This window comes from Lissotriton vulgaris, chromosome 8 (genome assembly GCF_964263255.1).
Source record: "Lissotriton vulgaris chromosome 8, aLisVul1.2, whole genome shotgun sequence".
NCBI lineage: Eukaryota > Metazoa > Chordata > Amphibia > Caudata > Salamandridae > Lissotriton > Lissotriton vulgaris.
Genome location: NC_141696.1, coordinates 558,159,427 through 558,182,907, shown reverse-complemented (window position 1 = coordinate 558,182,907; position 23,481 = coordinate 558,159,427). Strand labels below are relative to the sequence as shown.

Sequence of the window (23,481 nt, the reverse complement as noted above, 5' to 3'; positions counted from 1 at the left end):
ATCACCTACCCCACTGGCAGCCATAACATCGGACAGGGGGATTTTGCTGATTGTCCAAAGGGGCTACTCCCTTGCTTTCAAAACCACCCCTCCCTCAATGCCACAATCTCACGACCGATTGGCAAAGGATAATCTAAACCTTCGCACTGAGGTCTTGGCTCCTTGGCCAATGAAGCCATGGAGAGGGTTTTGGTGCCAGAAGTAGGCTGTGATTGTTATTCCCGCTATTTTCTGGTTCCCAAAAACGAAAAGGGCCTTCACCTTGTCCTCAATCTCTGAACTCTTACACTCTTCCTCAAAAAGAAGAAATTCAAAATGCTCATGTTAGCTCACGTCTTGTCTGCCCTGGACCCAGGAGGCTGCATGGTAAGTGTTGCACTTGCAGGACTTATTTTCATATTCCCGTCTCGCCTGTACACCGGTACTATCTGCTGTTTATGGTAGGCCACAAGAATTTTCAGTTCACTGTGCTTCCTTTTGGCCTTAACCAGCGCCCTTTGGATGTCCACCAAGGTGATGGTGGTGGTTGCAGCTCATCTGCAGAGATCAGGGGTGCCAGTCTTCCGCTACCTCGACGACTGCCTGCTGAAGGTGGGCTTTCCCCAGGCTGTCATCTCCCACCTCCAGACTACGGCAAACCTTCTGCACTCACTGGATTTCACTATCAATGTGCCAAAGTTACAACTGACTCCCTCTCAGATGCTCCCTTTCATCGAAGATCTTCTGAACACAGTGCAGTTTCGGGCTTATCCTCCCTGGCGGCGAGTCCAGAATATTTAGGCTATCATATCGCTATCTCAGCCTCTGTCCTTGGTTTCATGAGACTGACTCTGAAGCTGCAAGACCTCATGACCTCTTGCCTCCTACAGGTGACACATGCCAGATGGCATATGCCTGCTCTGCAGTGGGACTGTGAGTTCCAGTGGGTGTAGCATATGGGGAATCCCTCTGACTTGGTCCAGATCTCTGAGGGAACTGCTAACGATCTTTATTGGCAGCTAACAAGCAGCTATTAGGTCAGGGGCAGACCCTTCTCCCATCCCCAATCAGATCTCACTGTAGTAGCAGGTGGTTCATTCCTGGGATAGGACGGCCATCTTAAAGGGATGGAGATCAGAGGACTCTGGTCTATGGTGGATCCGGATTTCACATGATCTGGAACTCCGGGCGATCCAACTGGCATTGAGAGCCTTTCTACCCTCACTCAAGGGAAGGCTGAGAATGTGTTCACGGAAAACACCACCACCATGTGGTACTGCAACAAACAGGGCAGGTGGGGTTGTGGATCCTTTGTCAAGAGGCCCTTTGCTTTTGAACATGGCTGGAACACCTGGACATTTCTCTGGTGATTCAACATCTGCTAGGTTCTCTGAACGCCAGACAGGAAAAACTCAACCGAAGATGCCTAGCAGATCACAGATGGTGTCTACATCTGTAGGTGTTGCAAGGTCTCTTTCAGCAGTGGGGAGAGCCTTGGTTTGATCTGTTCGCCACCGCTGAAATTGCGCAATGTCAATTTTGCATGCTGGAGTTTCCATGGTCCATCACCTGTTTTGTTTGCAAATTCCGCCATAAGTGCGCTGGGGATGCTCAGACGTGGGTCCCAGGCACTCCACACCACTGGAGTCAAGCTAGCCGGGCTGATGAAAGGTGTTACCTCGAAACCGGTCCGGTCCTCGGATGCTTGATTCCGTTCTGGGAAGGACATGGCTTTTGTAGTTCGGACTGGACTGTTCCCATGGGGCACAGGGTCAGAGCTGATTTGCATATCGCCATTGTCTAACCCGGGGTGGTGTGGAGTGCAAAAAAACGATGGATTTGGGCCCAGATCTTTGGACTGGGGTGAATGTGTGACATTGATCCACATTCGGTCCATCACCTGTTTTGTTTGGAGTTTCCATGGTGGCACTCGCTCTGAGACGGTTTTCCTCTCGAGTGGAGCTCAGTCCTCCTGTACGCCTTTCCACCATGTCACTCCTACCCAGAGTTCTCAAGAAGATCAAGAATGGCCGGGCCCAAGTTATCCTTGTGGCTCCGGGCTGGGCATGGAGTGTCTGGTATCCCGAGCTTCTGAGCAGGGCCATCGATCTTCCAATAAGGCTGCCCCTACAGCACAAAATATAATTATATGTGGAATATTACTGTTAGTTTTCTTCTGAAAAGACGTAACGCACTTGGTTATCTCTTCTCTTAAGCATATTTCAGCTGCTGCGTTTCAAGAACAGCCCCTGCACCACATTGCACATTTGTGCTCTCTGGTTTGTTAGTATGAGTTGAAGAAAATCTTGATAATAAAGTACGCTTTATTAGCTGTGGCATTCAAACACCTTAGCCTGCTATCTAAACCCTGCAGTTGAACCATGCATTCCAGCATTTTAAATGAACAAATATTAATCATGTTAGCATACAATCATACCCATATTGTATGTAACATAAAAAAATACATATACAAGCTATGCTATATACTTCAAGATATGTCAGTACTGTCCTGTAAAGGCAGACCCGGGACCACGTTACACAATAAGCACATTTTCATTGTTTGCAGGGGCTCACTTTTTTGAAGGTCTACCTTGCGTAAACAATGAAAATGTGCCCTATTATGAAGAATGCTCTACCCCCAGGGCAGCCGCGAACTTGCGCTGCCCCCAGGACAGAGCATTCAGGTGAAAAACAGAACAGCTGCTTTACAGCTGCTCCATGTTTTCACAGTGCCAGAGGCAACCCGCCTGCACTTTGAAGGGGATTAGAGATACCCTTGCAGGCAGGTGCAGTCAGTTACTGCACCCGCCTGCAAGGGGATGTCTGGGGGTTCCATGAGACCGCCTTTCCCCCTGCCAGAGGGCTGCTCTCAGGGGGTGCACTGACAGTGCGCCCTCTGACAGGCTCTTTGCCTCTGCGACGTTTGTAATATGGGGCGGGTGCAGAAGAAAGGGATTCCCTCATTTGCATGGGGCACGCCCCCATGCAAATAAGGGAGCACCCCCTGCAGATAGTGCTGGCGTTTTCTGTGCGCCAGCACTATGGTTATTACAGAAGGGGTTGCACAATCGTCCTCAGCTTCTTATCTAATACCAAAGTGCCCTGGGGGATGCAAAGCAGATGCAAACGCCCGTTGCGCCCCCAGGGTACTTTCTGTAATATGGTCCCTGGTGTTTCCATAAGGCGAGGTAAGACAACCGCCTTATGGCGCTACCTACTGTTGATGTAATCTGATAGAGACGTATAGCCGCAGATTCCTTAACTTAGAATATACCCCAGGCGTCGGACTTGTCTGGAAAATTTTGTGCAGCAGCACCTCTGCGCCGGTGTTCTGCGCGGCTCGACTCCACCCTGATGTCGTCCATTGACGTGACGTCAGCGGAGCCATATATGCCTTGCCCCTCTGACATCAGTTTTCTTCTTGTCTGCGTCATGACGCGGATGCTGGAAACCATCAGTTCCTGACCTAGTTTTGGGCCTTCTCAACACCTTTGGTGTTGTACCGGAACAGTGTGCAAAGCCCTCCAGGTTCAAAGCCTGTGAGGCCTGTGCGCGTCAGATGTCTGGCCCTAATACGCACCTTATTTGTATGTGGTTCCTTAGTGTGCACCACGATTCCTAGCAATGCGGCGACTGTCAACAGATGAAGCTGAAGTCCCTTCGGGAATGCCATATAAAGCTGTTGGCCGCGCAGCTGTCCGGCCCAGCCTCTTCTCGTCGCCGCTCTCCCTCTCCAGAGGGAGCTCGTTCCCGAGGCCGCTTCTGCAACCCGTGCCCTAAAAAAGGTAAGCGGTGCCACAAGCGCCCATTGAGGTCCAGTTCCCGTAGGCTTGCCGCTGGCGCCCATTCCTCTTGTACGAGGTCAGCTACGGGTGCCCGGAGGCCACCTCCTCCATACCTTCTCTTTCCAAGAGATTGAGCGATGCCATGGTTGAACCCCAGGCTCTCACCACCAGTGAACGCATAGCCCTTTGCAAATGGCTGAGGGGGTGTCGGTGATGCCGAGCCCGAAGCTGGGCTCTACGTCTGACCCAAAGCCGGGCTCACCGCCAAAACCTACACCGAGCTCTAAGCCTGAGCCCACGTCTGGGGCAACGCATCATCAGACACCTGTCAACATCGAGGTAGCGTCTCTTGTGGAGGCCGTCGACGTCCAGTCGACTTCGACACGGTGCCCACCGACGCCGCTGTCGAAGCAGGTGACACATGCCAGATGGGACACTCTGCAGTGTGACTGTAAGTTCCAGTGGGAGTAGCATATGGGGAATCTCTCTGACTTGGTCCAGATCTCCGAGGGAACTGCTAACGATCTTTATTGGCAGCTAACAAGCAGGGATTGGGTCAGGGGCAGACCCTTCTGCATCAGGGCGGAGTCGTGCGGCGCTGCCCCCCATCACGCAGAGGTGCTGCTGCGCAAAATTTTCCGGACCAGTCTGACGCCTGTGGAATATTCTAAGTTAAGGAATCTGCGGCTAGACCATGTCTCTACCAGATACATTGTTACAAAGGTAACTAATTTGTTCATTACTGCATTTTTAAAGTATTTGGGAACGTTGTTGGAGCATTGAAAAACCTTTCGCCTGGTGCTACTCACTGCCCCTCTTATAAGCTCATTTTTTGCACACATCACAGATGCTAGGATCTGGGGCTCACTCAGTTTTCAGGTTCTTTTTTTCTTTGATGTTTGTGATTCCGGGCTTGTTTTATGCCTCTCTTCGTACGGGTGAACTGTAATGCCACAACAATTCTCTCTAGACTCTACCTGTGGCCCGCTGGAAACTTGCCCACTCACCTATGATTTCACTTGATTTTAAGCAAACACATTATTTCTTTATGAATACTGCAGTGGTCCAGACAAAGTTCTCTTCCTAGGAGAATCTCTGAGGCATAAGGTGGATGTTTGTCCCCAGGTAACTGAAAAAGAGAAAACTTCCGAGCAAAAGAATCCACAGCATTTTCTTTAGCTGTAGCCTTTCCTAATTAGTGACGTTTTATGAGGAGAGAGAAATTCTAGGTGAAAGCTAATAATGCTGTCATGGTCATTTAACTTGTCTTGGACTTTGAAGCCTCAGACTGTGGTTATAGGTGATCATTATTATCATTGTTGTCATTATACATACATGTTTTTTTGTTGCATCTTCCAGGCATTTTGACAACATCGTAATGGTTAACAGCAGAATTGTTAAACAGTGGTCAGTGAAACTGTATGTATCCCATTAACAGTCTCCAAAAATGGAAAATATTTCATTGAATCACTCAAACAAGTACAATGTTGTGTCATGGAACGCTTTTGTTTTAACCACATCTACTCTTTTTCACCAGGTGGCAGAAGGGCAGGAAATCTGTGTAATTGAAGCTATGAAGATGCAAAACAGTATGACTGCTCTCAAAACTGGCAAGGTACCATATGTTTGTTCTTGAAAAAAGCTAAAAAAAGATTTAGGAAAAGTGCCAAAAAACTACCAACTGCAGTTACAAGACATTAATCCATAAAATGGATTAATGCTTAAAAATGCAGTTTTTACATTCCGAGCGTAATCCCTTAGGAATACAGCTCCGATGGAGTGCTGCTGGTGTTGTGGCCTCCTTAAACCTTAGAACTGCCCGGTTTTTAAGGATATTAGAGTAGTTGGACTCAGGCTTCTTTGTCTCGTGGAAGCCTGTTTCTAATCATTCACAATTGAACTTCTAGGCTGCCTACAATATGATATAGTACCCTATCACATGACATTGCTAGAGGTATTGTTGCTGCAAGTATTGGTTTAGCCTGGATGGATTGTCTTATTTAGGCTGTCCCGGATACACGCTGAACAGCACAACAAATAATGATGCAACTATACAAATAGCTAATTCTTACTAAATGTTATTATGGGTGTGCGCAATTCACATAATTCATTTTTGTTTAATTAAGGTAAAATTACACATAATTACCTGAAATGCATATCTGTCATTTTGCGCTATATTTTATTATGAAATTGCCCTCTCGTAAAATTTTGGTCCAGTGACTCATTTATACAGCACTCAGATCAACCAACACCTGCTCGCATTCTGTTGTTCCTGTGTGTTTGCGGTACATTTTTACAATGAATGGCGTGTAATTGTGTGAAGTGGCGTAATGCCAGAATTTCTGGAATTTTGCTTAAGAAGCTCCGCATACACTAAGATAACTGGGACGGAACCATTTATCAATAAAGTGCAGATGGCTGGCACCACGCGAACTGTCATATTTTTGTATGAATAGAAAATAAGTTTAATGTAGATTTTTGATGGTGAGGTTCTCTCAGCAATGAAAGGAAAATCAACCCCTCTTCTGTAAAATGTAAAATGGCTGGTTTTCTTGCAAGTAATGTTCACTACAGCGAGTGTCCTAGGAGGTGAAAGATTGCACACACTCCTTAACTCCACATGGTACCATCTTACGGAAGTCCTTCTTTTCGGATGGGCAAACATTATCATGGATTCTTGTGTGCTTCTCAGTGTGTTTTCTCTTGACAATTCAAGTGTTCTATATTGTTAGCAAGTGCTGGTACTATTGGATAACCAATTCCTTTGCATTAGGCAAGCCGCCGTCCTGCTTTCCCTCCATCCCGGTTTGCTGGAACAACCAGTTTTTGCTACAGGTTTGGTTGGAAACAACTGTTGTGTTCTAGTTGTCCTACGTCTGTGGCGCAATAAGCGCACAGCGTAGACCCACGTGACCCTGCAAATAAAAGGGGTCTACGAGCGTACGTACGCCAGTTGGCGATGACGTGACCAGCAACTAAACATAGCCCCAGTGTCCGTCTCTTTATTTCTAGGCCTGCGCCACGTGCCTGTCACTTATCCCAGTGTAGGTTGCCACCTTGCCCCCTCCGTGGACCCCCACACGACACAACAACAACAACAACGTCTTTAAAGTAAAGCTGCGCCTTTAACATATAATATTCGCATGTCTTTATGAGCATCCCTTCGCAGGCACATGTTCCTCCCTTACATTCGTCACCACCCTTTCTTCGGCCAGTTCATGCATACCCTCAGGCGCCCCTTTATCAGCAGGTCACAAGGATCGGTTGAACGTCGCGTTCATGTTCTCTTTCCCGCATTGGAGGGGCATTTTATTGTTCTTTGAGAATTTCAAAAACATATAGCGTGTCTTTGCCCCATGCTGTTCACAGCAGCCTTCATTTATTGCAGTAGTTGTATAGGTATGTTTTCCGGTGACTCGCCAGGTTACCCCATTTCTTGCTCGGATTCCATTTAGTGAGTTCCATGTGTCTGCTGTGTTTGTATTTTGCTCAGGTATCTGAAAGAACAATATTTTGGGTGAGCCCTGACTTGTTATAAACCCTGTTCTTCTACACTTAGGTAAGAGAGATTCGGAACTGGGGAAGGTAACTGGGGTAGCACACCCTGTAACTACAGGTGTACGGGTCTCCCTCCCTGCTCCGCAGCCATCCACAATCTATTATGGATGGTTAACCCTTTTGGCATATTTGCAGATCTCTCTGTGACAGAAACTTTTGGGTTACAAGACACAGAAACCTATAGCGCCAGGCGATATATTCTTTCCAAATAAGGCATTGACAATACGTCGTTGTCAGCCCAGCCTGGATCTTAGCCTTCTGGTTTCATTCAGGCTTTGACCAAATCAAGTAAAATACGCCTATGGCTTAGTATTTTCATTAGTAGGCTAAACTGAGCTCCCATTTCAAATCCCTACACCGAAACCAATCCGCATTGGTACATCTTGGGTGCTGACAGTGCCAGTGCACCTAGAAATGTCCACTTTAAACCACTGACTTGTTGAAAAGTAATTCTTAGGGCTCGAAGGCAAAGAATGTTGTCTATGTAGACAGTAAAAGTGTTCACGTCTTCTTAGCCTCAAGTATACGCGCAGTTCTCATTGCCAGTCACAGGTTGTGGACCCTACTATACCTTCTGGGACCATCCTTTTTGGAAACACAGAAAAAGTATGTTCATATTTATTTTATTTCCAATTTCTTTAGTTATTCTGCTTGACACATCAAAGCCCTGTGTTAAAGGTGAACAGAGGTCTGTGGGCTGTGCCAAGTTGTTGCCTGAGAGACGATTAATAAACGGAGCATAGTGATCCCATTAGCTAAGCCTGTCGAAGCAGGTTGAGTAATTATCGTTTTTATTAACCCCTCAGGGTTTGCTTTATAGCCAACAGGAAGCAGCAGCGAGTACCCAGGGTAGGACCCTTGGTAGATTCTCACACCCAAGACTACTCTTTTTTGAGGTATTTTGGTATCTGGGCACACAGTCCTGTGCATGAGATTGAGTGTCTGTAATTTAACCATAGCATTTCCACCGCTAGCTCCTCTGTCATTTGACATTCTGGCTTTTGCAATAGACACACAGGTTGCATATCATAAAGCAGACCACACGCTATTTGTTGGTAAAAACTGTTGCAAGATTATTTAGAATTTCTTTATGCAATACACCATTTGGGTTAACTTATGGACGATCCGAGTTTTCAGCACTGTTTAAGACTAACCATTGACCCCCTTGCAGAAACCTATGTTGCACCACCAGGAATCACAGTGATGTGGTATTTGCCATCTGATTCTTTGTAATTTGACCCTTTCATTGACTCTCCCCAGTGCCCCTTTAAAGAATAGGAGAGGTTAACCATGCCTAGCATGTGACAAGTTGCACGATTATGATCTCTCTGAAGTTTCACCATAATCTTGGCAGCGGTTGTAGGGCAATCACAAACGTCTGCTTGGATTAGCATTTTTCTGGCGATGAATTCCCTGTATAACTGCTTCCCCTGCAGCCTTCCACTTGTGTACCTATTTTTCTTTCTTTCTTTATGAGCCTCAGTTCACCATCTCTTTTCTGTTGGAAGGTTAACAAATAAAACGGCATAGTGCTATGGTTAGGGGGCAGTCCTCAAACCCAATGTTTTATCCGTGGTTCCTGTGGCCAATCTCTCTATTGACCGGCTTTATTGAGACCAATGATCTTCTTCATGACTCTCAATCTGGATTTCGTTCCGGCTACAACACGGAATCAGCATTGATTGAAATGGCTGATTTAATACGCTGGGCGGTAGATGGAGGATCCAAGGCGGTGTTGGTGCTGCTAGATTTATCTGCAGCATTTGATACAGTCTCCAACACTATCCTTTGGAATCGACTCGGGAATATAGGTATCCAGGGAACAGTGCTTAACTGGTTATCATCTTTTCTACCTGATCGCAAACAACAGGCCCAGACCCACCCTTTCACTTCCCCTGTTAAACCCCTCAAGTGGGGTGTGCCTCTGGGCTCTGCCCTGAGCCCACTTCTTTTTAATGTTTACCTTACTCCTCTGGCAGAACTGATCTCTAAAAGTGGAATCAAAATAATATCTTATGCGGATGATACCCAGTTACTGTTCACCTTTCGGGATGTGTCCGCCTCCACTTTTGAGCCTCTTAAGGAGTGTCTTAGGAATACTGCGGCTTGGATGGACCGTAATTTTTTTTAACTCAACACGGATAAGACTGAGATCTTATTTTTTAACCAACCGTCCCCCCCTTTCTTCAATTCTGTGGTGGCCTGCTGAGTTAGGCACTGCACCCCTACCTAAGGACTCGATTAAGAATCTTGGCGTTAGATGAGACAAACATTTGTCCCTCTCTACACAGGTCCAAACGGTCTTGGCCACCTGCTTTGGTAAAATTAAAACCATCAGAAAATTCATTAACTATCTGCCCAATGCAACCCGTAAAACTGTGGCCAATGCGCTGATAACCTCTCATCTGGATTATGCAAATAGACTATATTTGGATCTCTCAGTAGGCCTGCTCCGTAGACTCCAGACTGTTCAAAATGCTGCAGCACGCCTGATCTGCGGGGTCCCGCTTCGTCACCATATCTCTCACTACTTAAGACATCTTTACTGGTTGCCCATTGCTAAGAGAATAGAATTTAAGACTTTGACCTTAGCCTTTCAGGCTTATCAAGGAAAGGGACCTCTCTATCTAAGGAGGAGACTCCGCCCCTATCATCAAGCCAGACTCCTACGGTCTAATAATAAACACCTCCTTGTCTCCCCACTCGGTTTGTAAATACTAGAATGGGAGGCAAATCCTATGAGGTGGGCGCCATTCAATGTTGGAATAATCTCCCTTTTCACTTACGCCTGATTCAGTCGGATCTTTAGTTCCGCAAGTCCCTGAAAACATGGCTATTTAGCCGCACTGACTAAACTTGCATTTCTTTTGTCCTGATCTGTCTTCTCCAGCGCCGGTACACCCCGTCGGGGGGTAGCTGTGCGCTTAATAAAATTCTGTTATTATTATTATTATTATTATTATTACAGGAAAATTACTGGAATTGTATTATACACCTAACCCTTAGTACCCTTGGCAGCGAGTCCCTTTTCATTTCCGGTTCAGTCATAAAAACAGAGAAGAACCACGAGGTGGTGAGTTATTTGCTTATGTGCTTGGAGATTTGGGGTGGCAGTGATTAACAGTACTGTGGAGTGGCTCTCCAAATCTGAATAGCGTGATTTCTCTCTTTAGGAAAATAGGAAAAAATCTATTCTAGTGATTCTGCATTTGATTGATTAGCATTTCAGTAGTCGGTCGTTAGCCTACGTTATCCTGGTTCATTGGACCCTGATATAAGCTAATGATCGGCATAAATGCGCTATTCCAGGTAATGCATGCAAAGGATTCTCACCAGAGGGATCATGTAGATATTCACAATGTTTGGTAACAGTGTCCAGCCATGTGGAACTCTGCAGCAGATTTTAGTCAGTGTAAGAAGTAGGATGCTAGATTGACCTGGTGAATTTTTGTAGACTAAGATGAGGCTAGCTATTAAAAGACAGTTCTGCGTGCCTCTCAGGCTGTCAGGCTGACAAGGATCGTCAGGTCAAAGGTTTCAAAGGACGGTCAGACATTGAATAGAATGAAGAAGGAATCCGGACTCTGATTCAAGGAAGAGAGAAGTTCTTCTCTGGCATTCATTAGGGTGTCCTTTGTCCTCCTCTAAGCCCGAAACCTGTATGGAAATCATTAAGGACAGTGTTTTGATCTAAGTGCAGAAATAATTCAGTATTTACAGTAACTGTTTCCAGACTCTCTGCTGTACAAGCGAGCCACATGGCTGGTCTATAGTTGCCTAGGGATTCTAGTCGCCATTGGGCTTTTCAGCAGCATAGTTCAAGGGGTGTGGATTTTAATAAAAAATCTACTTGTCCATGGGGCAGGTTGCTTCATAAATCTACTTGCCCTGTAACAAAATCAACATGTCCCTTTCATGCCATGTAGTGTAATGACAAATTATGGCAGCAGTCTCATTATATAAGAGCTCTGATAAAGCCTCTCTGGTTATGCCAGGGATCATACCATAGTAGGGTTTGAATACTAGAATTTTCCTAATTTTCCCCCCATTCTGCAGATCTACATATTGGAACGGAAGGTAGTGGTAAGCAATAGTTCCAGGGTTGGAATGCTCTTTGGAGTCTGTTTAAACTTACGTACTTGCATGTTTTAAGGGTTTCACCAGCTCTTCTGTAATCTTTTCCCATACTGAGAAAGATTGGACATTTACTCCTGACAATGGCAGGCATAAAACTTCTTCCAAGGTTGCGAAAAAAGTGGATGGAGGGAAAGTGAACTGGAAAATGCTCAACAGATTTTCGAATGAGCAAATCTACACATGCATGTTTGCTCGTGCTAAAATGCAGTTCACAAATATTTTCTAGGGCTAAGATTTCTTTACCTACTTCTGTAAATTCTTGTGAAGTCATAAAAGTTGTAAATCTGCTCTAATGCAAGGACATATACCATGGGTGCACTTTTGAGATTTCTTTAATAATTGGGCCCTTAATTAAGTCTGGCATTAACCAAAACCTTTTGTGCTATTGCTAACATTCTCTCTCTTTCTGTCTATCAATCAGCTGGCTTCACTATGAGCGACAGCATTCTGCTCTTCACAATGAGCATATTGGCACACAAAGTAGTTGTGTTCAGTGGCAGGAACTAATGTGGCAATGTGTGCTTTTTGAGACACAGCTTTTTTTTTCCTTTTTGCCAAGGCTTGTTATAATGAGGAGAGACTGGAATGCTCCCACGCCAATAAGGTTTGGCAAAAACCATACCAAAACAAGACACTCATTGACACAATCAAACGCCTGACCAACAATTTCAGGCTCACTGACTTTGCCAATGCTTGTTTTCCATAATTTTGTTGAAGCTGGTATGATGCTGCAAAGATGGTACCTAAAATGTTAGTAGTTTAGCAAATATTTTTTTTCCTAGTTGTATTTTTTTGTGAACATTTTATTTTGAAAGCAAAGAATCATCCATCTTGCTTTCAAGCTTCCGCAAATAGATGCATCTAATCAGGGGGCAGTCTGTGGGTGTATATACATAGCCTCATAATGCTAAACCTTGAAAATGTGTACACATGTTTTTACGGTAATGGCGGTCAGTAGTGAAGTCCAAACTTTTAGCATTTCCTTAGAACACTCACTCTAATAATAAAGTCTTCTGCATTAATGAATTATAAATACAAGTTCAAACAGCATTAACGTATGAATACAACAATTATCCTAACTACAGACAATGCCCTGATCCATAATGTTGGACTGTAAACTGGCAGCCAAAGGATTTGTGTAGTAGCAAGTCGGGATTATTTGTCGCAAGGACAAAATAAAAAAGCAAACTTGTTGTCCTTAGTCCCGGCATCAGGCTAAAGGACTTGTCTGAGTTATTGGAGTATGTCCCCATGTTTCATGGAAGCATTGAAGAGCCTCACAAATTTGGGATGTGGAGACACGCTCTGGCTTTGGTGTAACCGCACATTATTTCCAGGACATGAGCAGGTATTGAAACGTTATGTTCCCTGAAAGAAAATTAGGTTGAGGCACTGGTTGGCCTTGTGTGTAAGATGACTGACCAGTCATGAGAAGCCAGCCTTGTTCTTGTCCTAATACTTTACTTTAAGAACCCGTTTTTAGGCCATCAGCATATAGATTCTGGTGATGAAAAAGGAAAGCATTCATGCGTTGTCAACTGTTATAGGCAACAGTACATTCAATTGGTACACAAAGGAAAGGTCTGGCAGTGCTCTGGAGTATTGTACTTCTGTACATTTTCAGGTGCACTGAGCGGGTCATTTTTTGAGGCATATGGGCTTGTCCAGGGAGGTGGACTCCAGTGCCAGGCCATCTAAGACCAATATCATGTAGTCGGTTGTTAGGGGCTTCCTGGATGAACCATTGTAGTTCAGTGCTAGATTTTCTACAATGGTTGATTTAGGTTTCCAGACTTTCAAAGGAAGTCATTTCCTGGATCTTATATCTCAGACACTGATGCAGTGAATTTATTGTAGTGCAACTGGGGTGCTCGCTGGGAAGAGTAGCAGACGTTGAGGCTCTGGGAATCCCCAGACAAGATGCTTTAAGAGAACTATTTGGAACTCAAAACTATTTTTCGGATACTTACTGATTCCTTCCTCTGCTTCAGGAGAAAGTAGTTAAAGTACTCCAAATGCAATACTATCATAATCAATGTCAATCATTTATTTGGGATAGGACTCTGTAAAACAACAGTCTGTTTTGTGGCGTTGTGTTCTTAATTTTCTCCTCGGATGGGAAATAGTTCATAGATTCTTTCAGTTTGTTCTTTCAAACCGGTTACTTTCTTCAAATATTTAGAGAACATTTGTCACAGTACTGTTTGTTTCCTGTTTTTTGCTGAAGGAAATGTCCCTAGTGAAATCTCTGCTAGGAGAGTAACGAGGGAAATTTATGTACACCTTCCTTTTACAGAATTTCTGGAGATTTAACAAGTCAGAATTAATACTTTTAACCCATGTCAGCTTTGATACATTAAGTTGGCGGACCTATTCCCCAGTTCAGACAATAACCCTACAGAATATGTTACATTTCTTTCTGGATTCTTATAATGCTTACATGTCCTCTTTTTACCCGTTTTATCACTACTTGGACGCTGGTGACTCATTTTAAAATGTATCTGTTTACAGTTTTTTAATGCGTTAAGGGGAACTGATGAATTTGAAAAATGAGAGCATGTAAAGTAATTTTTACGCTGTCATCAAAACCCTAAAGTATACATAAAAGTGATGGATGCAATGCTTGAATTAATCTCAGCCACTGGTAATTACCCAGGCCACATCCCAGTCCATCGTTATTTTGCACACATGCGACATCAGTTTGGACCCAGCCAAACAGCCATATGCAAATCAGTCTTGACCCTTCACCAATGAGAGCAGTCCAGCCTAAACTGCCCGTTTAGGTCCTCCCTGAGCTGGGATACAAACAAACCAGGACCTGCTTTGTCCTATATAGCCAAGTATAGCTTGTTTTCAGTCACACTGTGTGCACGGGACCCACATCTGGGAATACCTCTCCCACTAGTCTACTTTAGTGTGTCACCCTGACCCTAAGTGGGATGGTTACAGCTCTCTGAGTATGCCTCCCGAACCCACACCGAGTTCAGCTTAGAAACCAGAGCTGAGGCCCCACATTCTGTACCATGATCTGTGTCGGTTTCTGACACGTCCGTGCCAGCCCTGATGCCACCGATTCTATTGTCCTGTCCAACTCCAAACCAAATCCATCTTTACCACAGCCGAAGCCGCACATGAGTACATTTCAGACATGCACGGCCCCAGTACATTGTGACTCTGATAAAAGTAATACATGCCTTAATTCTCCCCTCGGCCCTTCAACAGAAAAATGAGCTTCATTTGCTGTAGTCATCAGATGAATGGCTGAAATCCTGGACTTGAAATCACCATCTATCTGATAGTGACTTCTAGCCAGAGATTCCTTACCTTAGAATTATTCCCAAGCGTCAGACTGGGGGAGGAGATCTTTGTCGGACTCGAAATCGTCGTATCTCTTGATTAAATTCCACAAGTAATAGAGTAAAAGTCGAAGAGTTCTTCAACTTCACTCCATCCATCAAAGTTTTCTGGCAGGACGAGAGAACGTAGTAATTCGAGCTCCGCAGTTGAGCCAGCTTCTGGTTTGACTCCATGCTTCCCTGAGTTTCTGAGAGCTAGAGCGACCCATGCTCAACTCAGAGAGTTTTATGTGGTTATGCTCCTCATACTTGAGCGATCCATCCCCGCCGGCATGCCTTCGGGCACCATGGGGTCGGAGGGGGCCCCTACTTATTCAGTATTGGGGTATCTTTCATAGATTCACATGCCTGAATCATTACCCATCGTCAAGGTGGGTGTCCCACGGTAAATAAAATAGCAGTGCCAAAGGTAAATAACAGTAGTAGGCCCTAAGGAAAAAGGCCTGAGGCCCAAATCTTAGTAGCCTGTCTACATCATTATGCTAAAAGAACCAAACTTTTGGTACAACCAATCAGCTACCAGCACCCTCTAGAACCCTCTCTGCAGAGCCAGTTCTCCTCAGAATTTCACCGCGCGTCGTGTGGAAGGGAGTCTCCCTGAGTGCCAACTCACTTTATCCTTCAAGATGTCTGACAAGAAGGCCTTGTTCAAACCTTGTAAAACCTGCGACAAAAAGAGAGTCCATGTTTATGATCAACATAAGGACTGCATTTACGGCCTTTACCCTGAACAGGAGGCAAAAGATTGTAGGATCTGCCGAACCTTCCTTTCTAAAACTCTAAGGCAGTGGTACTCCTAGTACGGCCCGCGGGCCGATGGCGGCCCAGCAAGCCTTCCCTGGCAGCCCGCGGACCTTGCAGACATCGTACCAGAGTTTTTTTTTTTTTTTTAAAGTGTCTGCAACCTGAGCGCGACTCAGACTCTGCTGCTCTGTAGGGGCCGGGCCGGGCATTCCCGTCATAGTCAGAGTGGGGCTGCAGGGGCTCTGAGAGGTGAACAAAGCCTCTTTAACATGCTATGGTCTTTTAAAGACCTTTCAAGTGCTTGGGTGCGGCTGTGTGTGCGTGCCTGGAAGCTGTCACAGCCCAGGGACACACAGGCAGGGTGAGGAGGGAGAGCGAGGGAGGGAGGGAGAGCAAGCGAGGGAGAGTGAGGGAGGGAGGGAGAGCAAGCAAGGGGGAGGGAGGGAGAGCAAGCGAGGGAGGGAGAGGGAGGGAGAGCAAGTGAGGGAGAGCGAGGGAGGGAGAGCGAGGGAGGGAGAGCGGGGGAGGAAGAGCAAGCGAGGGAGAGTGAAGGAGGGAGGGAGAGCAAGTGAGGGAGAGCAAGTGAGGGAGAGCGAGTGAGGGAGAGAGGGGGAGGGAGAGCAAGCAAGAGAGCAAGCAAGTGAGGGAGCAAGCAAGGGAGGGAGAGCAAGCGAGTGAGAGCAAGCGAGGGATGGAGAGCGAGGGAGGGATAGCAAGAGAGCGAGCAAGGGAGAGGGAGGGGGAGCGAGGGGGGGAGCGAGGGAGGGAGAGCAAGGGAGGGAGGAAGAGCAAGGGAGGGAGGGAGAGCAAGGGAGGGAGGGAGAGCGAGGGAGGGAGGGAGAGCGAGGGAGGGAGGGAGGGAAGGAGAGGGAGGGAGAGCGAGGGAGACAGGAATAGAGAGAGGGAGACCTCAGAGTGAGGGGGAGGGAACGAGAGATAGGGAGACCTCAGAGTGGCGGAGACAGAGGGAGGGAGACCTCAGAGTGAGGGAGAGGGATGGAGAGAGGGGTAGACCTCAGAGAGAGGGAGAGCTTAGAGTGAGGGGGAAGGAAGGAGAGTGAGGGAGACCTCAGAGTGAGGGAGAGGGAAGGAGAGAGAGAGAGAGGGAGGCAGAGGGAAGGGAGACAGAGGGAAGGAGAGAGAGGGAGACCTCAGAGGGAGGGAGATCTCCGAGTGAGGGAGAGGGAAGGAGAGAGAGGGAGACCTCAGAGAGAGGGAGAGCTCAGATTGAGGGGAAGGGAAGGAGAGTGAGGGAGACCGAGTGAGGGAGACCTCAGAGTGAGGGAGAGGGAAGGAGAGAGAGGGAGGCAGAGGGAATGAGGGTGAGGAAAGGAGAGAGAGGGAAATAGAGTGAGGGAAATAGAGTGAAGGAGAAGGAAATAGAGTGAGGGAGAAGGAAACATGGAGAGAGGGAGACAGAGGGAATGAGGGAGAGGGAAGGAGATAGAGGGAGACAGAGGGAAGGGGGAGAGGGAAGGAGAGAGAGGGAAATAGTGAGGGAGAGGGAAATAGAGTGAGGGAGAGGGGAATAGAGTGAGGGAGAGGGAAATAGAGTGAGGGTGAATGAAACAGAGAGGGAGAAGGAGAGAGAGGGAGACAGAGGGAATGAGGGAGAGGGAAGGAAAGAGAGGGGAATAGAGTGAGGGAGAGGGAAACTGACAGAGGGAGAGAGTGAGACAGACAGGGTGAATGAGACAGAGGAAGAGAGGGAGTGAGGCAGTCAGAGTGAGTGAGACAGAGAGAGGGAGAGAGAGGGAGGGAGAAAGGGAGGGAGAGAGAGAGAGAGATCTGGTGGCTCAGTGGACGAAGGCGTCCGCTGCAGGGACCTGTGATCAAGCTCATGGTCACAGGTTTTTTTTGCTCTAGCCCCGCCCCTTTCCCCACTGACCCCGCCCCCACCGGTGCGGCCCTCGGACACAAACCACACTGTAAATATGGCCACTGAGAGAAAGTTTGTGAGTACCCATGCTCTAAGGGATAGGGCGGCAAGAGTCCTGTTGTGACTTAAATCTTATTCAGCTGAAGATGATGATAGAGCCTCAACTTCCAGCAAGAGAGCAAGACCTCAAGACAGTTAGTCAAGTGAGGGGAGAAAACATCATAAATCCTCCCACTCTACTCCTGGGCCTTCTCAGAGGTCTCCTCAGGCTACAGCTCTCAAGGACTCTAAAAGGGAATCTTCCAAAACTGTGAGTAAAAGCTGTTCTATTCCCTCAACTTTCCCTTTATCGTCAACGATTTCTGTCGCCTCCTCAGCTCCTTTGTTGACTGTGACTATTTCCACTACTTCTATCACTTCTCCTATTCTGTCGACTAGGATTTCAATTGTGACTAAAAAGACCGCCGTTGACGACTTGTAGACGAAGGCCTCGTCGGCAAAGTCGGCAAAACGCTCATCGACGAAGGTACCGTCGACGAAGCCAACACCGTCGACGAAAGTTTCGTCGACAAAGCCACAGGTTTCTACTACGCCGTCTACGACTGCCCCGTCGCCGAAGAAGCCAAGCCCGTCGACGACGATCCCGTCGACGATAGTTCCATCGACGTCGAGCCTGTCGACGTCGTGTCCGTCGACGACGATCCCGCAGACGATTAAAATAAAGAGTCCATCGACGGTAGCTCCATTGACTATGATCCCGTTGATGACTGCCCCGGTTACAGGGATGGATCCTACTCCAATTAAGGTTTTAGCGGTGGCAACTTTTTCAACACCAATTTCATCAAAGACTTTTCAGCTTAAATCGTACCAAAGACATGACTGTTCATATGTCTCTTCTCTTACTCCATCTCACCTTCTTGAAATATGTCCAAGAGGAGGATGATGACTATGACGATGATGATGATGGAGCTTTTGGGGTAGCTCGTCATTTTTCCGAACTTAATATTAAATATCAGGATAAAGAGGAAGATGAGGATAACTGTCATGAGCACTACTACCAAGAAGACATTGTTGTTCCTCACTACACAAAATATCAGAGACAATCTCGGCCTCCGGATTCTAGCCATCTACCTCCCAACCTTACTCAGGACTTACAAGCCATGTTAGCTGATTATAGGCAGCACTTTCCCCTGCAGCAGGTCATTACACCACCTCAGCCTGTGGTGGTTCAAGACCATGTTCCTTCACCTGAGGTTCCAACGCCAATGTCTCCAGTCGCAGAACCCTCTCAGGAGCACCCGCCCCCCTCAGCCTCATCAAACTCCAGACACTTCTTCAGATGAGGAAGTGGAAGACGGTGAACTGCCAGAGAATCCCCACATGGATCCATGGGATTCATATATTATCCCTATGCCTTCTCCGCCAACTCCACAACCATCGGACTCTCCACCAGAAGATATAGTTGGATTTCATAACCTCATGCAGCGCGCTGCTGCTAGGTTTCAACTTCCAGTAACTGTTGAACAAACTGAATGTTTCCTACATGATTTCAAAGAGGAGACTAGGAAAATTACCAGAGCCATTCCATCATCGACTATATATGGAACGAGGGCATCAAGATTATGAAAAACCCTGCATCCATGCCTGCTGTGCTTCCACGAATCGATAAAAAACATCGGGCTCCAGCCAACAGTCCATCCTGCCTCATCGGACACCCTAGGCCAGATTCGGTTATTTCACAGGCCGCCCAGCAAAGGTCCAAAAATCTAGCAACGCCCATCACTGCACCACTGGACAAAGAGGGCAGTCGCCTTGATCTCATCGGTAAAACATTTTCAACCATGGCTGCTGCTTCCATCCGGGCAGAAAACTCATTAGTGATCATAGGGCGCTATGATCGCCAAATGTGGTCGGATATGGCTGGCTTGATTGATCTCATTCCAGAGGAGAAACGACAGGAAGCTCGTAAAATTCTCCTGGAGGGAGAGCACGCAGCAGCACAGACGATCGATTGCGCTATTGACATTGTCAATACAAATTTCAGGTAATTATTTGTGTTAGAAGTTGGCCTGGTATATCATGTCCACTATTCTAATGGGCACCCTGTATCAGTCCAAACAACCCTTATGGTGATGGTTGTAAAGTCAACCTTATAGACCAGCTATCCAAGTGGTAGCATGGACAAAGCAGTCTTAGGCTAAAACTTCAGAGAGCATGTGAAGCCAGCTGTTTTACCAATTATAATCCCTTGAATATCAAATGAAAGGACACCACATAAGGTATATATCAAAAATATATGTATTTATTACTAGCACAACCCCTCTGCATTCTTTTTGAGGTCAGAGTTCGAGATACAGCACAAGTTACTCAATAAGCGTACTATAAGTTGCACAAATACAATTCTGCCCTAGGGGCCTCACGAACCATATACTAAGTAAGTGGTATAAGAACCACTTCAGGAAAGGTAAATAGGCCTAGGGCCTAGAGAATCGCTGGGGCTACACTGGACAACCAAAGGTTAGGAAGTCCCACAGGATGCGTGTGCAGTGTCTAAACACACACACGTGTTACGATAGAGTTATATTGGGAACGTAAAAGTTACAAAGTAGTAGATTTCAGACACTTGCGGATGGACTACGGGAAAGCCCTGTTAAACTAGGACACTTGGATAGTTAATACCCACGGGAGCACCGGAGTACTCGAGTTACCTCACCCAGGGAAGTGTGTCTGGTTTCGTCGCTGAATCCTATGGAGAGCTGCAAGAAAGTGCTGCAGGCGACCAGGAGGAAAGTGTCCCGGTGGATCCAAGGGTGGATCGGAGTAGAGAAGAACCTGAAAGCAGAGGGGACAGAGTCTGGGTCACTAGCCAGTGACCAGGAAAGAACGAGGCGATGTCGAGATGCAATCAGGTGAAGAGGTGAAGCTTGTCTCTGCAGCCACGAGGTCCAGGAGGCGTTGACGACGACCAGGAGCTGGAGTCGAGCTGTCCCACAACGGAGCTAGCCGTTGGCGGTGTCAGTATCCGGATTGGACCCAACAAACCTTGGCAAATGCAATCCACGCAGGATGGGAAGATTGGCTTCTGTTCAGACCAGCAAGGTCTGGGGAGCTTCTCCTTCGCAGGGAAGCTGGAGCAAGACTGGAGCAACCAGGCAAGCGTTGTTGATTCAAAGATTCATCTTCGTAGGGCTCACTAGCCAACGGGATTAGGACCCGGGAAGACGCGTCGAGCTGAAATGCAGGAGCAAGCCCCACGCGGCACTCGTGGAGGGGTGAGCTTCGGTGCAAATGCTGCTCGGGTCTGGGGCTTCTCAAACCCTAATGCACAACTTCGAGGGTACCTCTGAAGCTGCACGGTTAGCAAAAAGCAAGTAGTCCAGGATGTCCGGTCCCACGTCTCTCGTGTCCACCACAGGTCTCAGCTTTGCAGTGAATGTGGATCGGAGTCGGGGAAGTCAGAAAGTCCTGTTCCTGAGTCGCTGAGTCTTCGGGTTCCGGCGGGAGTGTCGACAAAGCAAACCGGCAAGTTACTGGTGGTGCCTGTTTCGACAGGGAGGTCACTCCTTGACCCCAAGGGAGATGTCTTCAGTGTTCCAGTCGATATGGAATGTCGAAGGTCCAAGAGTTTGTTTCAGAGTTTCGTTCCTGGATAATCTAATGTCTCTAGACACAGCTTCTATCTTTATCCCAAACTAAGGGGCTGGATTACCTGCTAGGTCGCTCCTATGGGTGGAACCTGAGAAAGGGGGTGGTTACACCCCTTTCTCTTTGTCCAGTTTCGCGCCAGAGCTGGGGCTGGAGTGCCCCCAGCAACTGGTTTGAACCGGGCTATGCATGAAGCACCTTGTGTGCCCCAGGCAGTGTTTAGAAAAGCATCTTTCTATTGAACCCACCCTGCCCCAATCCACTACAGGCTGTCTGGGGAGGTGCTAGCACCTCCCACAACAGGAAACCTATTGTCCAGGCCTCCCCTGCCGGAGTTTTGTCCAGCAGCAGGAGGTCCGACTCGTGTCTGTGGCAGCATCATCCATTTTGTGATACTGAGGCTCTGTTTAACTTTAACCGGGTAAAGCTGTAACTAGGACTGGCGTGGGGGGTAGTATTCCAAAGTGTTTGACACCTTACACAACACGTTTTGATAAAGCCAAACCAAAATTAGCATTAACCGCGAGGATTATAATGCACTTAAGAGTATATGGTATGGCTACATCATAGAACAGCTATAAGGAGATGGTTCCGAAAGCTGCAGAGGGGCTCAGCTCATGCTAGCGCACCATCTCACATCTCACATAAAACAAAGCACTCTGCCTTTAGGATTGTCAAGGCCTGCCATAAGAGTGACTTATAGGTATATAGGTATATATGTGTCTATATATAAGGGTTGATATAGGAATACTATATCTAAGCAAGGGGTGAATACACCACCTTGCCAAGCTGAGTGATCAGCCTGTGGTGTCAGTTTGGCTGGCTAGCCAGGGGTAGCATAATTCATGCTGCAGCCCCTGGTAAGCCTTGGATGCATCTATGCCCTGTGTACCTATGGTACATTATACAGGGGCTCACACGGTGACCCAATATCCAATTAGATATTTACCTAAAGTACATGGAGTCTATTTTACAGAGGGAGCAGATAGCCTGGGGCCCTGAATAGCAGGATCCCAGGTCAACTAAGTCAAAAACCAGCTAAACAGTAGTCAGATATCCACCTTCCTACAAGCTGGGGCTGCCGTTCTCAGGTGCCAGGGTTGGTTAAAAGCTACCACCTTCCGACCAGAAGTCCAAACAAAAATATTAGATATGGCCTACGATGGAGAATGTTTGTTTGGCAAACATATTGACGAAGCCCTACAAGCAATCAAGACTGACACTGATACAGCAAGATCTTTAGGTTCCTTGCAGTACAAGCGTGGGACATTCAGAGGTGCTAGGGGACGTGGCTACTCCTCTAGAGGGGTTACAGTGCACAACAAAACAGACAATATCAGCCTCAATATCGACAACATTACCAATCATCATACCGCCTGTCCTTTCACTATTGACTCATGTTTTAAATATAACCACATTTTATTTTTGTAATGGTTTTTATTAACTATACAAAATAAAATAATTTACTTACATACCGCCAATACGGCTGGTTTCTCTCGGCAAGGTGGCCGAAAACGTTCCAACAATCAAGGGCGAGACTCTAACAGAAAGCAGTGAGTTCAGCCGGACGCCAATCACATTTCCTTCCCTCCCCGTGGGCGCAAAAATTTAATCTAATCTGGAACAATTGCAAAAAATTACCTCTGACCAATGGGTGTTAGACCTAGTAAGAAATGGACACACCCTAAAATTTATCAACAAGCCACCAACCACTCTGCCCAGGGGGCCCCCTCCCCCTAGTCTTCACTTATTGTTCAAAGAAGCTTATACAATGCTCCTCAAGAACGCTATAGAAAAGGTCCCGGTACATCAGAAACGGACAGGTTTTTATTCCATTTTTTTCCTAATCAAAAAGAAATCAGGGGAATGGGGACCAATCCTGGACCTTCGCAATCTCAACAGATTCCGCAAAAAACAAGGTTATCGTATGGTTACTCTCTCAGAGATTCTCAGCTGCCTGAACAAGGGAGATTTTATGGCTTCTTTAGACATGGAAGACGCTTACTTCCACATCCCATTCCATCCGAAACATTGCAAGTATCTCCGCTTCACTGTGGCTGGCGCCCATTATCAATTCAAAGTGCTCCTGTTTGGACTAAAGTCGGCTCCAAGGATCTTCACAAAGTGCCTAGCCCCGGTAGCGGCAACGTTACGTTCTTGGGGAATCCAGGTCTTCCCGGACTTGGACGATTGGTTAATCAAAGGTCCTTCGCAGCACACTGTAAAGACTGCCATTTCAACATGTTGCAATCTTTTTGCCTCTCTGAGGTTCACTGTGAACAAAAGCAAATCCCAGTTACGTCCGAAACAAATCCTGCCTTTCCTTGGAGCAAGTCTGGACACAATCAAATGCAAGGCATTCTTATCTCAAGAAAGACAACTTCGCCTCCAAAAACTA

At 46.7% G+C, this 23,481-nt stretch overlaps 1 protein-coding gene across 1 annotated transcript in view; it reads left to right on the top strand.

The window, feature by feature from the left end:
• The window catches only part of PCCA (propionyl-CoA carboxylase subunit alpha), a 2,575,253-nt gene that overhangs the window by 2,512,895 nt on the left and 38,877 nt on the right, over nucleotides 1–23,481 (top strand). Inside the window, exon 23 of the mRNA XM_086934374.1 lies at nucleotides 5,302–5,379. Within this exon, the coding sequence (XP_086790500.1) occupies nucleotides 5,302–5,379 (78 nt within the window). The remainder of the gene's footprint in view (nucleotides 1–5,301; nucleotides 5,380–23,481) is intronic.